This window comes from Vicugna pacos, chromosome 1 (genome assembly GCF_048564905.1).
Source record: "Vicugna pacos chromosome 1, VicPac4, whole genome shotgun sequence".
NCBI classification, from domain to species: domain Eukaryota; kingdom Metazoa; phylum Chordata; class Mammalia; order Artiodactyla; family Camelidae; genus Vicugna; species Vicugna pacos.
In genome coordinates, this window is record NC_132987.1 from 74,189,171 (window position 1) to 74,201,962 (window position 12,792).

At 34.5% G+C, this 12,792-nt stretch overlaps 1 protein-coding gene across 10 annotated transcripts in view; it reads left to right on the top strand.

Annotated features, from left to right (window-relative positions):
- Positions 1-12,792, top strand: part of SLC9C1 (solute carrier family 9 member C1) — a 66,080-nt gene that overhangs the window by 37,419 nt on the left and 15,869 nt on the right. For all 10 annotated transcript variants that reach the window (XM_072965349.1, XM_072965372.1, XM_072965351.1 and 7 more), the window contains 5 exons: positions 679-874; positions 4,091-4,276; positions 5,386-5,535; positions 6,907-6,958; positions 8,095-8,243. In XM_072965349.1, the coding sequence (XP_072821450.1) occupies positions 679-874; positions 4,091-4,276; positions 5,386-5,535; positions 6,907-6,958; positions 8,095-8,243 (733 nt within the window). The remainder of the gene's footprint in view (positions 1-678; positions 875-4,090; positions 4,277-5,385; positions 5,536-6,906; positions 6,959-8,094; positions 8,244-12,792) is intronic.

Sequence of the window (12,792 nt, forward strand, 5' to 3'; positions counted from 1 at the left end):
CACATTAAGTAAATCCTCTCACCCACAATTCCACTCTCTAGCACACTCAGTATGGAAGTAGTTTTTAAAGCATATACATTAATTTATATTTTTTGATAAAATGTGGATGCATCCTGTTCTACTACCAAACATCCTGGGATTTGTTCCAGATTACAGGCTTTGACAAGGAAAAATGCTCCTGATAACACTGCTAAAAGGAAAAAATAGGTTATAGAATAATACGTATAATATAATTCCTTTTGCATTTTTAGATAATGATTATATAAACGAAAAGACTGGAACAATATTCAAGCTAGTAATAGTAGTCATCTCTGAGAAGTGGAATTGCTAGAAGGTGGGAGGGATTTTTGCTTTTTGTTCTTAATATTTCCAATTTGAAATATCCCTGTCTTACGACCTAAAATATTTGTATTAAAAGTATAAGTAAAAATGAGTAAGAGGTGAGGTGAGGAAAGTCAGAAGGAAAGAGGGAAAGCCAGCCTGGAGACATCTAGCAGAGGAGGAAATTAAAGGGACAGTACCGAAAGTAGGATGCCAGAAAGTGCCTGGAAGTGATGGCTACTTCTCAGAATTAAGCTGGACTCTGTAGCTATTGATGATTAAACAGAACTAAGCATACAATTAAAATAATTCAGTGTAATTTTTTATCAGATAAAACTATCTTTTTTTTTTTTACAGACATTGCTTTCTTCGTGGATGCCATAAAATAGTATTTGCTGATGAATTTGAGTACGTCGGATACCTTGTAACACTAATGAATATATTTCCTATTATAATTTCTTGGATACCTGGGTTAAATGTTATCTATGAGGATGAATTAAGACATGCTAACTACTTTTTTCTTGCATTTTATATTGTGGAGGCCTTACTTAAGGTAATCTAAAATGTGTGTGTGTGTGTGTGTGTGTGTGTGTTATATGTCTAACAGGGAGATTTCTCAATTTCATTTTTCAACACTAACTGCAGTCAGTTTTCTACAAAATTCTCTCTCACTTTTCAAACAAATAAACTTTCATTTTTAAAGGTGATTTTTTGGGTATTTTAGAAAATATTCATACTTTAAGGACTGATTTCTATTTGCAAAAATAAACTTTAAAATAGTGTGTCAAGGGGACACAGAGTGGGTTACAAAGGTATCGATAATGTTCTTCAACTTAGCAAGATGGTGAGCACATGGATGTTCATTTTATTATTTTTAATACTAGGTAGACAAACAGATGAAAATGTAGATGACAGAGATTCATTTATACTTGGAAAACATTTTCTAACTTGATTTTTTTAAATCCAATATAAAGGTAGTTGTTAAATGATGGAAATGTATGCCCACAAATTGATAATAGTATTGTTTCATAGTAGATCAAGTTGTAATATAAAACATTTTAAGCCAGAGATTTAAATAGAAGAATTATATTTATGTAGACAAAATAGATGAATCTTCAATCTTTAGTGGAAAATTAAAATGCTACTGCAGAGTTATGATTTGTGAGGGGAGGGGAATGAATTCCTATTCAATCACATTGTGTGTCGTAAATTCCAGGTTAGTTGTAAAGACCATGGGAGAGGCCACATAATTAAGAAGAAATAAAACAATTAGGGTTAGGGTTAGGTACTTGGGTGCGGGTGAGAGTCAAGCGTTCCCTAAAATCATATAATACGTACTGTCACAGAAAGAGCACTGAGCTGGGGTACAGCAGAATTGATTCTGGTTTCGGTTTTCTCTGACAAGCCTGTTAGCTGTTTACCACGTTACTCCACTTTTCCCAATCTCAATTTCTTCTATGAAACGTCACAGTTGGCCTAAATGATAGATAAAGATCCTTCTAGCTCTGTTGTCTCTGTGCTTTGCCAGGTTTAAGCTGCTATCATAGCTGTGCACAGCCATAGCTCCATTCAGTAGGTCCACTTAAGACAGCAGAGCAGGACCACAAAGACACCATTACACTCTGTACTGAGAGGATACTCCCAGCTGTGCACTGCTGTTCTTGTCTCTCCCTTCTATTTAACTCAACATTCATCTTCGCTGCCCTATTTGCATGCTTGCCTTCACGTATCATATCCTTCAACATCTTTTCTTTTTAGTTGAATTTTGCCCCTTTGTACTGTGCCTTTTTAAATATCATGTTAATAACAGTAATAATAAATGATCACCCATAAGGTACCAGTCATTTTGATTACAACATTTCAAATCATTAAATTAACCCTTTAATGTAGACACTATGCCGTGCATTTTACAGGAGCGGGACCCAAGTCTCTGATAAATTGTGTAACTTCTTTAAAGTCACATAGCTCATGAATAGTAGAGTTAGGATCCAATCCCTCAAACTTTGTCTTCTTTCTAATATACAATTATGCTTTAACTTTCCTTTTTGTATTTTCAAACTTTCCCTCAAACACTCCTCAACCTATTAGTGTGATGGGTCTTTGGAAACTTTCTCAGAAGAAGGTAATGACTCTTCTGCATCTGAATGCCACAGGCTTCCATTACCAGAGCTTCCAACCAGCCTTTTACAGCCATATATTCAACAAGCCCCTCTTCCTTTGAAGCCTACACTAGCCTTTTACACCAAGCTCTTCTTTTCCTGTGGCTGTATTCTACTGACCTTCAAATAATTCCTTCATGTGTCTGAATACTTGGTATCTGGATAAGGTCATACTCGTTATACCAGTTTTTTCACATTCCTAAGAAAATGATACAGCCTATGCTCTGTTTCAATAAGAATGAAATGAAGCATCTGTAGGAGCTAAACTGTGCCTTGAGCAGGACCTAGTAAGACCAGGATCTGGTCTTCTACTTTCTAAATTTAGACATTGAATTTCCTCAGCCCTGCCAGATATGAGTAGATTCAAGGGAACTGACCCTGTACCACTAAGCACACAGGAGTTGGTTTATAAACAAGTTATGGTCGCAGGGGAGGATATAGCTCAGTGGTAGAGTGTGCATGCACAGGGACCTGGGTTCAATCCCCAGTACCTTTATTAAATAAATAAATAAATAAACCTAATTATACCCCTCCTCAAGAAAAACCCCCACAAAGTATGACAATCTCTTAACTTACAATGGCACATGTGCTTTTCTGGCCTAAATGTGTCTGTCTCCTATACTTCCTCTGAATCACAGTAAGTAGGGGAATCAGGCTGCTAAAAAAGCCAAATTAATCAAAATTACAAGTTAGTATCTTAAGTATTATAATAGAGAAATACACGGAGCTATGGGAAAAAAAAACAGTTCTTTACACAGAATAGTAGGGTCAGAGAAGGAAGGCTATCAAGGAAAGGAGATGCTTGAGCTGAATTTGAATAATGAATAGGAGTCAAAGTAGAGATTGAGGATGTGAGTATGCAGCACGGACGAAAAGAGCAAGGGAAAAGTTAGAAGCAATGGTGTGACAAATAGCATTATTCCTAATGACAGGAGCCTGGGGATGGGTTGGTCAGGATGGAGACTGCAGAGATGTTAAATCAGAAGATTTTTCCATATCCTCCACACAGGAGACAGGAGATATAGATGTGAATTAAACAACAGGTCTTGTGGGCCATGCTGTCTCAGCCACTTCCCTGCCACCAACGACCATTCACAGCCTAACGACTCCCCAAACCATGGCTCCAGCTCAGATTTTATCCAGAGCCTCAGATCACAAAGACCACTGATGACTGGATCTCTACAACAAAATACTGTGCTAACATCCCAAACAGCATATTCAGAACAAATTTGATGCCTCTAAATCTACTCTTGCTTTAAAATTCCACTGGAAGCCCGGTTTCTCAGGCTGGAATCCACAGTCATCTTTGATAGCTACTATTCGCTTAGCTATAGTAGTTTTTCAATAAAACCTTTTTTTTTAATAAAGAAAGAATGAGTGAACTATCATAAAAGAATAGATATTTTGAATATTTTCTCCATTGGAGGAGATGCTTCAATATTTTAACAATTAAATTTCAAGTTGATATGACCACTTACTAGTATTTCAAAAAAAGGAGTCTGAAGGTAGATCAGAGAAAACGCTAACTAGCAATGTTTTAATTATTATGGAAAGTGGTGTTCTAAAAGCAAAAACAAGTAAGGTAATGCAATTTCTTTTTAAATCAACAGGTAGCAGCAATGAGGAAAGAGTATTTTTTACATGCCTGGAACCTATTTGAGTTAACAGTTACATTAGTTGGCATCATAGATGTAATGCTTATTGAGACAAATGCTACTAACTCAAGTTTTTATTTGATTCAAACTGTGGTTTTTATAAAAATTGTTCGATTTCTTCGCATTCTACGCATTTTGAAGGTAAAGAACTATTAAATTCATGCAGTTGCAAATTACTCCTGACTGCTTCACATAATAAAGACTAAAATCAATTTATCAGTTTTGTGGCTTCCACTTTCTGTTGGAATGATGCTTAAATTTTAAATTTTAGATCTCTTTGACAAATTAAGTTTTATAACATACCATTATGAATATTCAAATTACATTAGAAATTCTTTTAGCACATGAAAGTACAGAAATATTCATCACAGCTTTTCCTTTGAGTAGAGAGCACATAAAAAAATATGTATTAGTGTAAGTACAAATTAACCCCAAAGTAATGTTTATTCTTATGAATACCAAAAATAAAAGACAGAATCAACAAAACAAACTGTACACGCCATTCATATTGATAAAGCAAATAGTATACATTCATATACATTAAGAAACCAAAAAAATACACATTTTGTGTTATATGAATTCATAGTATTATAGAATCACAGCATCAAAAATGACCTTGGATTGTCTAGTATGTCTTTCTATAGCAAGAATAATGGGTAGTTATTTATTTTCTATATGAATGTGGAGACTGTGGAGCACAGAGAGGAAAACATAGGGACGAGCCAACTCTGCTGAAGTTAGGGGACTGTACAGTGGTAACAGATAACCTGGAGACTTAAAACTTAGCGAAAAAACAACTAGAAATTAATGGTGGGGTCAAATAAGGAGTATAGCTGCAGTGGGCTCAAACCCAAATGAACCATCTAGTGAGAAGGTTAGGAGGAGGTTTAGCAGGTAAAAGTGGCAGTACTTCATAGACAGTCATTTTATGACCTAGGCCCAGAAGAGTAATCACATGTTTTTCAAGGATTTGAACCAGGTGAAAATAGCATGCAATTCTCTAAGAGAAATAAGTAAAGAATAAATCATAACTTACAAAGGAGTCTGATATTATCAGTTATGAGGAAATTGCTCTAGCCACGAAGTTATAGAGATACTAGAAACAAAATAACTAAAAATCCTGACCAGTTACTATAGTTACCATTGACAGCATATCATTTTCTATTATTACTTACCTTAGTTAAACTAACCAACATAAAATCAACTAAAACTTGTACAATTTGTGTTAAACAGCAGTCCTGTTTTTTCAGCTCGTGACACCAAAGTTGCTGCAAGTAATAGACAAAAATATGAGTCATCAGCTGTCCTTTAGGTATGCTATCCTAAAAGGGTATGTCCAAGGCGAAGCAGACATAATGACTATAATTGATAAGATTGCAAGTTCTAAACAGATTAAACAGGTGAGGAAAACTTTAAATACCAAGAAGAGTGTTTATTTCCCCCATCCCTCAGTTACCCTCACTCATCATATCTTCTGCCTATGTATGTAGGTGTGATCTTTGACTCCTGGTTTGCTAAGAAATTTCTGTAAAAACTTAAAATAGTCTACATTTAGATTACTCAAATGGCTCCTCACTGCAGTGTGTGTACCGTATTAACAAGTTATGAGGGTTTTGGAACACACCTTTTGATTCTTGTGGAGCTGTCACGAAACCCACATGCAGTTGTCAGCTTTTCTCAATGCAAGTTCCAGGATCTGTCAGGCTACAGATGCATTAAATAGGAAACACTGGAGGATGAGAAGTGATGGCACTGTTGAGCAAACAGATCTAACTCATCATTTCCAAAGGCTCCTTCTATTTCTCTCTATCCCTGATTTTTCCACAGTGAATAAAAGAAGTAAAGGATTGGGATCTGGCAAGTAGAAAGAAGAACCAGTAACTTATTTAGAGGGAAACCTTGTCTAATTCTGTCACACAGATGAGAAAAATGAAACCAAGAGAGGTTAAATGATTATGTCTAGTCACATACATAGCTAGTAAACAGCAAAGAAGATTCTAGGACCTCAAAGTTCTAGATCTTGTTTTCTATTTTCTCTATTGAGGCAGATTAACATTGATATGTGCCCACAAGCTTGCCAGTCGTGTGGAATTAAATGATCACCTTTCAAGGTAATTTAGAACATTTAAATGCTATGTGTTATATGCCCAAATCTTTGTAGTTGAAAATATTGAGCATTCAGTATGTAGTAGAACACAAAGAGCAGTATTTTTTCTCTCTTCACTGCCTATAACTTTAAAATTATTTTCTGGAATTTTGTTACCTTTTCTAACCACTCATATTTAGCACTGTAACTTAAGGATACACAGTAGAAAATACAAAAGGGCTTGAATCTCTAAGATGTTGGCCAGTTTTAGTCATCATTTCTGCTCTCACATAGTTTGGCTAAAACTACCTCATTTAAGGTTGAATGCCACCCCTATTTCCCAAATTTGAAGGCTGTCAGAAGTCGAATGGGAAAGTACCTAGCATGCCTGCATTTTTCAGAATCAATAGTATCTTAAAGGAAGCTACTTTAAGAAAAAAGATATGACTCATCTTTAGGCTTCTCAAAATCGGTCTGGGTAATGCCACTTTTTACCCTCTCCACCACACTTGCTGGCGTAAAATAAAATTCACAGCACAAAATTCAATTCTAATTCCTGAAAAGATCTCCATCATATTTCTCTTTAAAGTTATTAATTTACGTTAAAAATTCATCAGTTGCAAATATAAAGATATTTTTGTAACATTTACTTTCCAACGGGGATAACATTTCTTTTGTTTTGTAGATGTTATTAAGGAGGGTAACGAAGAACACGGGACGTGCTATGAAAGAACTGGGTAGGTACCTCTCACCCTAAAGATCCAGCATGACCATCTCTCAGCATTACTACTTCAGAGAGGCAATGGTTTTGACAACTAAACTAAGTGATCTTTGAGGAAGCCTACTAACTATCAGTAATAAAAGTGGATAAATTCAACAATCAACATGATCATATTTTTGGCTGGCTGGGAACAGTGAAATACTACCTCTTCACATTTGTTTTCTCTGTCCTATACCACAGTGAAGGACTGTTAATTTCTGCTTAAAGAAAACACATTAGCATGTCACAATTATGCATGGTAGTATCATCTTATAAATTCTAATTCCTTTCAAACCAGAAGTACACGTACCTTCCGGAGCCACACAAGAAAAGAAGTTATTTTTTCCTCCTTTTGCCACAGAGTTGCCAACTGGGGATTTAGGCTTTAAAATGAGTTGAAATCAGAACAGTCTAACAGATCACTGGTATGACTGCTAGGTGGCTCGATGCCCAAACCTAACGACAGCCTATTTTGTGAGTCATGCTGAGTAGACAAGAGGTCATTACCAGAAAAAGCCAGACAAGAAGTCATGACCAAGAAGAAAACCAAACAAGAGTTCATGACCAAGAAAAAGGCCAAATGTGGGACTTAAGTGGATGAAACTTTGATGAGCATCCAGAGATCTACATCAGACAGGCAAAAGAAGATAGATTGATAAGTCATCTGGATGCCCAAGCAGCGTGGGTGGAAAGGACCCAGGCTGAGTGACAGAACTTGATCAGAAGCCATATCTAAGGACACAAACTGTAGTCAGAAATCCTGGTTCAAACAGAACAGAAAAGTGGGTCATGGTCTCCAGACCTAGAGCCCTGAAGAGCCTCTCGGTGTCCAGTGCAAGTGCATCAGTGTAATTGTTAATCCCAGGACCGTGGCTATCTGTGCTTCTTCATGGGCTTAGAAGCAAGTGTGGGCTGCTGACAAGAAAATGTCAGGCAGAGCTCTGCAACTACTGGTAAACTTTGATTGACTGTAGCAGTCTCTACAGGGAGAGATACATTTCCCTGTGATGAAGGTTGTATTCCATGAATTTGAGCAGAAATATTAGCTTATTGTTCACATGAAATATTTAAACAATGTCCTTATTTCAACTGAAAATATTTTGGGTTTTTTAGGCTACTTAGAATACGATCACCCAGAAATCGCTGTCACTATGAAAACAAAGGAAGAGATCAACGTCATGCTCAATTTGGCCAGAGAAATTATTAAAGTCTTCAGGTTAAAAGGAATTCTTCATAAAATTGAAGGTTCTGAAATTAATAAGGTAAGGTAGAATATTTTCAAAGCAAATATACTTACTTGATATAGTCAAGTATGATCTTCAAACCTACTTTTGGCTCTTCCCAATATAGGCCATCCTTGAGATATAAACATCTAACTTAAAATAATTGTCTAAAGAAATCACTCACCAGAGAGAGTTTCCTTCCTGCAGATCCAGTGGTCAACTTCCCTTTCCTTTCCTGCCACAGTAAGGGACCACCTCTTTCTATGCTCTGCTCCCAGGTTAAAGGTATAATGAAACTATTCCTCATCCTAGGCTACACTGGATATCAGTATGTTTGTGGGAATTGCCTGTGGCATAGAAACCATGATTTATAAGAACACTCAACTATAGGGTAAGAATCAGTTATATTTCCTTTCTCTAAGTTATTTAAATGTGAAAAAATAGAGAGGAACCCAACTCACCCTGTAAGTACAAAATTTATTCCCCAAATTCGGAATAGCATAAGAAAAAAACATTAAGCTATTGTACTTGTGAATACATATATAAAACTTCTTAACATAATAGTAGCTAATTGAATCTGGCAGAATATTGAGAGCATAATACACTATGACTAAGGAGGTTTTATCTCCCAAAATAGCTATATAACTCACTCATTAAGCAACCAAAGAAGAAAAATCACTTGATAAAATTCAATTCTCATTCAGAATGTTCAGAGGATAATAAAAGAAGTGACATTCTTAACTGGATAAAGAATATCTAGTAAAAATCTGAAGCAAACTTTGTATTAGATGACAGAACATTTAAAAGTATTTCCATTAATGTTAGAAACAAAAGAAGAATAAACAGTGTCATTCCAAGTATTGAATGCTGTGCTGTAGGTCTTAGCCAGATCAAGAAGGGGAAGAAAAAGGAACTTGAGAGATGGAAATTTTGGAAAAGGGGGAAAACTATTATTACTTGTTGATTGTTTAATCTAAAATCCTAGGGAATTAACTTAAAATTAATAATATAGGACCAATAAGATAATTCAATGGGATATCCAGCAATAAGATCAACATTCAAAATTCTTCCCTAATGGAAGAAAATGTAAAAATATTATATTCACCGTATCATTTAAAAACATTAAATCCTTAAGTATGAACCTAATATAAAGTATATATAACACATTGTGGCTAAAACTAAAAGGTATACTTGAGCAGGCAGAAGAAAGAATCAGTCACCTTTAAAACAATACCATGGAAATTACAGTATCTGAGAAACAAAAAGAAAATAATTAAGGAAAAGTGAAGAGAATCTAAGGGACCTATGGGATATCATCAAGAGGACCAACATATTCATTGTGGATGTCTCTGCAAGGAGAAGAGAAAGAGGAAGTAACAGAGAGGATATCTGAAGAAATATTTGCCTGAAAGCTTTCTAAATTTGATGAAAATCATGAATATCAATATTCAAGATGCTCAATGAATTTCAAGTAGGGTGAACTGAAAGAGATCCACACAAAGACACATTCTAATCAAACTGCCAAAAGACAAAGAGAGAATTTTGAAATCAGCAAGAGAAAAGCAATGGATTACATTCCAGGGATCCTCAATAAGATTATCAGAAATTTCTCATCAGAGACTTTGGAGACCAGAAGAAAGTGGGCTGATGTATTCAAAGAGCTAAAAGAAAAAAAAATCAACCAAATATCATATATCCAGGAAAGCTGTCCTGTAGAAGTGAGGGATAAATTAAGACATTCTCAAATTTTAAAAAAGCTGAGAGATTCATAACCACTAGACCTGCCCTGAAAGATGATAAAAAAGCATCTTGCAGATTGAAATGAAAGGACACTAGACATTAACTAAAATCTATATGAAGAAATAAAAATTTCTGTAAAGGTAAACACATGGGCAATTATTAAAGCTAGTATTACTGTAATAATGATGTATGACTCCACTTTTTGTTTTCTACATAATTTGAGAGACAAATACATTTTTAAAGTAATTATTAGTCTAAAACCTAGAATTCTTATAGCTTTGGCTTATAACTCCATATTTTGTTTTCTACATAATTTAAGAGATGAATGGATTCTAAAATTTATTAGTTTATGTTTTAGACAGACAACATATAAAAATATAATTTTATGATATCAACTACAAGGGATGGCAATAGAGCTGTTAAAGGAGCAGAGTTTTCTAAGTTATGGAAGTTAGATTGATATAAATTCAAATTAAAGTGTTATATTCTAGGATGTCAAATGTAATCCTCATGGTAACCAAAAAGAAAATAACTAAAGAGTGTACATAAAAATAAATGAGGAAGGAAATTTAAATGTTTCACTACAAAAAATCAACAAAATACAAATATGACAGTAATGCAGAAAATGAGGGACAAAAAAGCTATAAGGCTTATAGAAAAAAATAGTAAGATGACAGAAGTAATTTTGTCTCATCAGTAATTAAATGTAAATAAATTAAACTCTCCAAACAAAACACAAAGAGTAGCAGAAGTGATAAAAATATTATTCAACTATATGCTGTTTATGGAAAAAATTGGATATCTACCTACAAAGGAATATAGTTGGATCCTTACCTAACACCATATACAAAAATTAATTTAAAATGAATACATCATCTAAATATAATCCCTAAAATTTTAAAACTCATAGGAGTAAAAATAGGGCATATCTTCATGACATTGAATTTGGCAATGATTTCTCAGAAATGACACCAAAGGCACAGACAACAAAAGAAAATAATAGACAGATTGCATTTTGTGAAAATTTTTAAACATTTTAAATGCACATGATTCACTTCTTGTGCATCAAAAGACAGTATCAACAGAATAAAAGGCAACCTACACAATGAAAGAAAATAGTTGCAAATTACATATCTGATAAATAATTAATATCCAGAATACACAGAGAACTCTTAAAACTCAATAATAAAAACCAAACAACTTAATTTAAAAGTGGACAAAGAACATGAATAGATATGTCTCCAAAGAACATTTACAAATGACAGATAAGCACATAAAAAGATACTTAACATCACTAGTCATGAAGGAAACACAAATCAAAACTACAATGAGATATCATCTTCATACCAATTAGGATGGCAATTCCCCCAAAACAAAAATAAAACTAAAAAACCTTATGCTGGTGGGAATGAAAAGTGGTACAGCCACTGTGGAACACAGTGTGGTGCTTCCTCAAAAATTAAAAATAGAATTACCAAACAAACAAACAAAAACAAAGCATAAATACAGGACAGAAATGGACTCATGGACAGAGATTACAGACTTGTGGTTACCGGGGAGGGGCGGGGTAGAGGGTGGGAAGGGATAGACTGGGATTTCAAAATTGTAGAACAGATAAACAAGATTACACTGTATAGCACAGGGAAATATACACAAAATGTTATGATAAATCACAGAGAAAAAAATGTGACAATGAGTGTGTATATGTCCATGTATGACTGAAAAATTGTACTGAACACTGGAATTTGACACAACACTGTAAAATGATTATGAATCAATAAAAATGTAAAAAAAAAAAATAGAATTACCATAAGATCTGGTAATTCCACTTCTGAGAATATATATTAAAAAATTGAAAGAAGGCTCTCAAAGAGAAATTTGTACACCATGTTCATAGCAGCATTGTTCACAATAGCTAAAACAAGAAAGCAATACAAGTGTCCATCGATGGATGAATGGATAAGCAAAATGTGGTATGGGCTTCCAATGGAATATTATTCAACCTTAAAAACGCAGAAAAAAATCTGACATATACTTAAAACATGGATGAACCTTGAGAACACTCTGCTAAGTGAAATAAGACAGTTATGAAAAGGTATATACTATACGATCCCATTTATATGAGGTACTTAGAGTAGTCAAAATCTTAAAGATAGGAAGTAGATGGTGATTTCCAGAAGCTGGGGGTGGAGGCTGCAGAGAATGGAGAATTACTGTTTAATGGGTGAGGAATTTCAGTTTTGCAAGGTAGAAAGCGTTCTGAAAATGCACAGTGCTGATGGTTGCACCACATGAATGTACTTAATACCAGTGAACTGTACACTTAGATATGGTTAAGGTAGTAAATTTTGTATTTTGTGTATTTTATCAGAAGTGAAAAAATGGGAAAAAGAAACAGTGGGCAGTAGTTACCCTACTAGATAGTAAAACATGCTATAAATCCATAATAATCAAATAATGTGGAATTAAATAGAATTAGAAAATAATACGTAAATGGCACAGACAAGTTCAGTAGCAGACCTAAATATACATAGTGATCTAGCATATAGTAAGGTGGTATTGCAAATTAGGAAAAGCTATAGATAATTCAGTAAGTGATGCTGAGACATTCAAGATTCATATGGAAAAAAACAACTTTGGGGTCGTATCTCACAACACATAGAGAAGGAAAATCTTCCAGACGTAACGATGATTTAAACATGAAAAATTATGCAAATATCATAATCAAATATAAAGAATATTTTTGCATTCCTGATGTGTGAAAAGTTTCGGTAAACCTTTCACAAAACCCAGATACCAACAGAGGAAAGATTAGTAGATACTACTGAATACAATTTAAAACTTTATA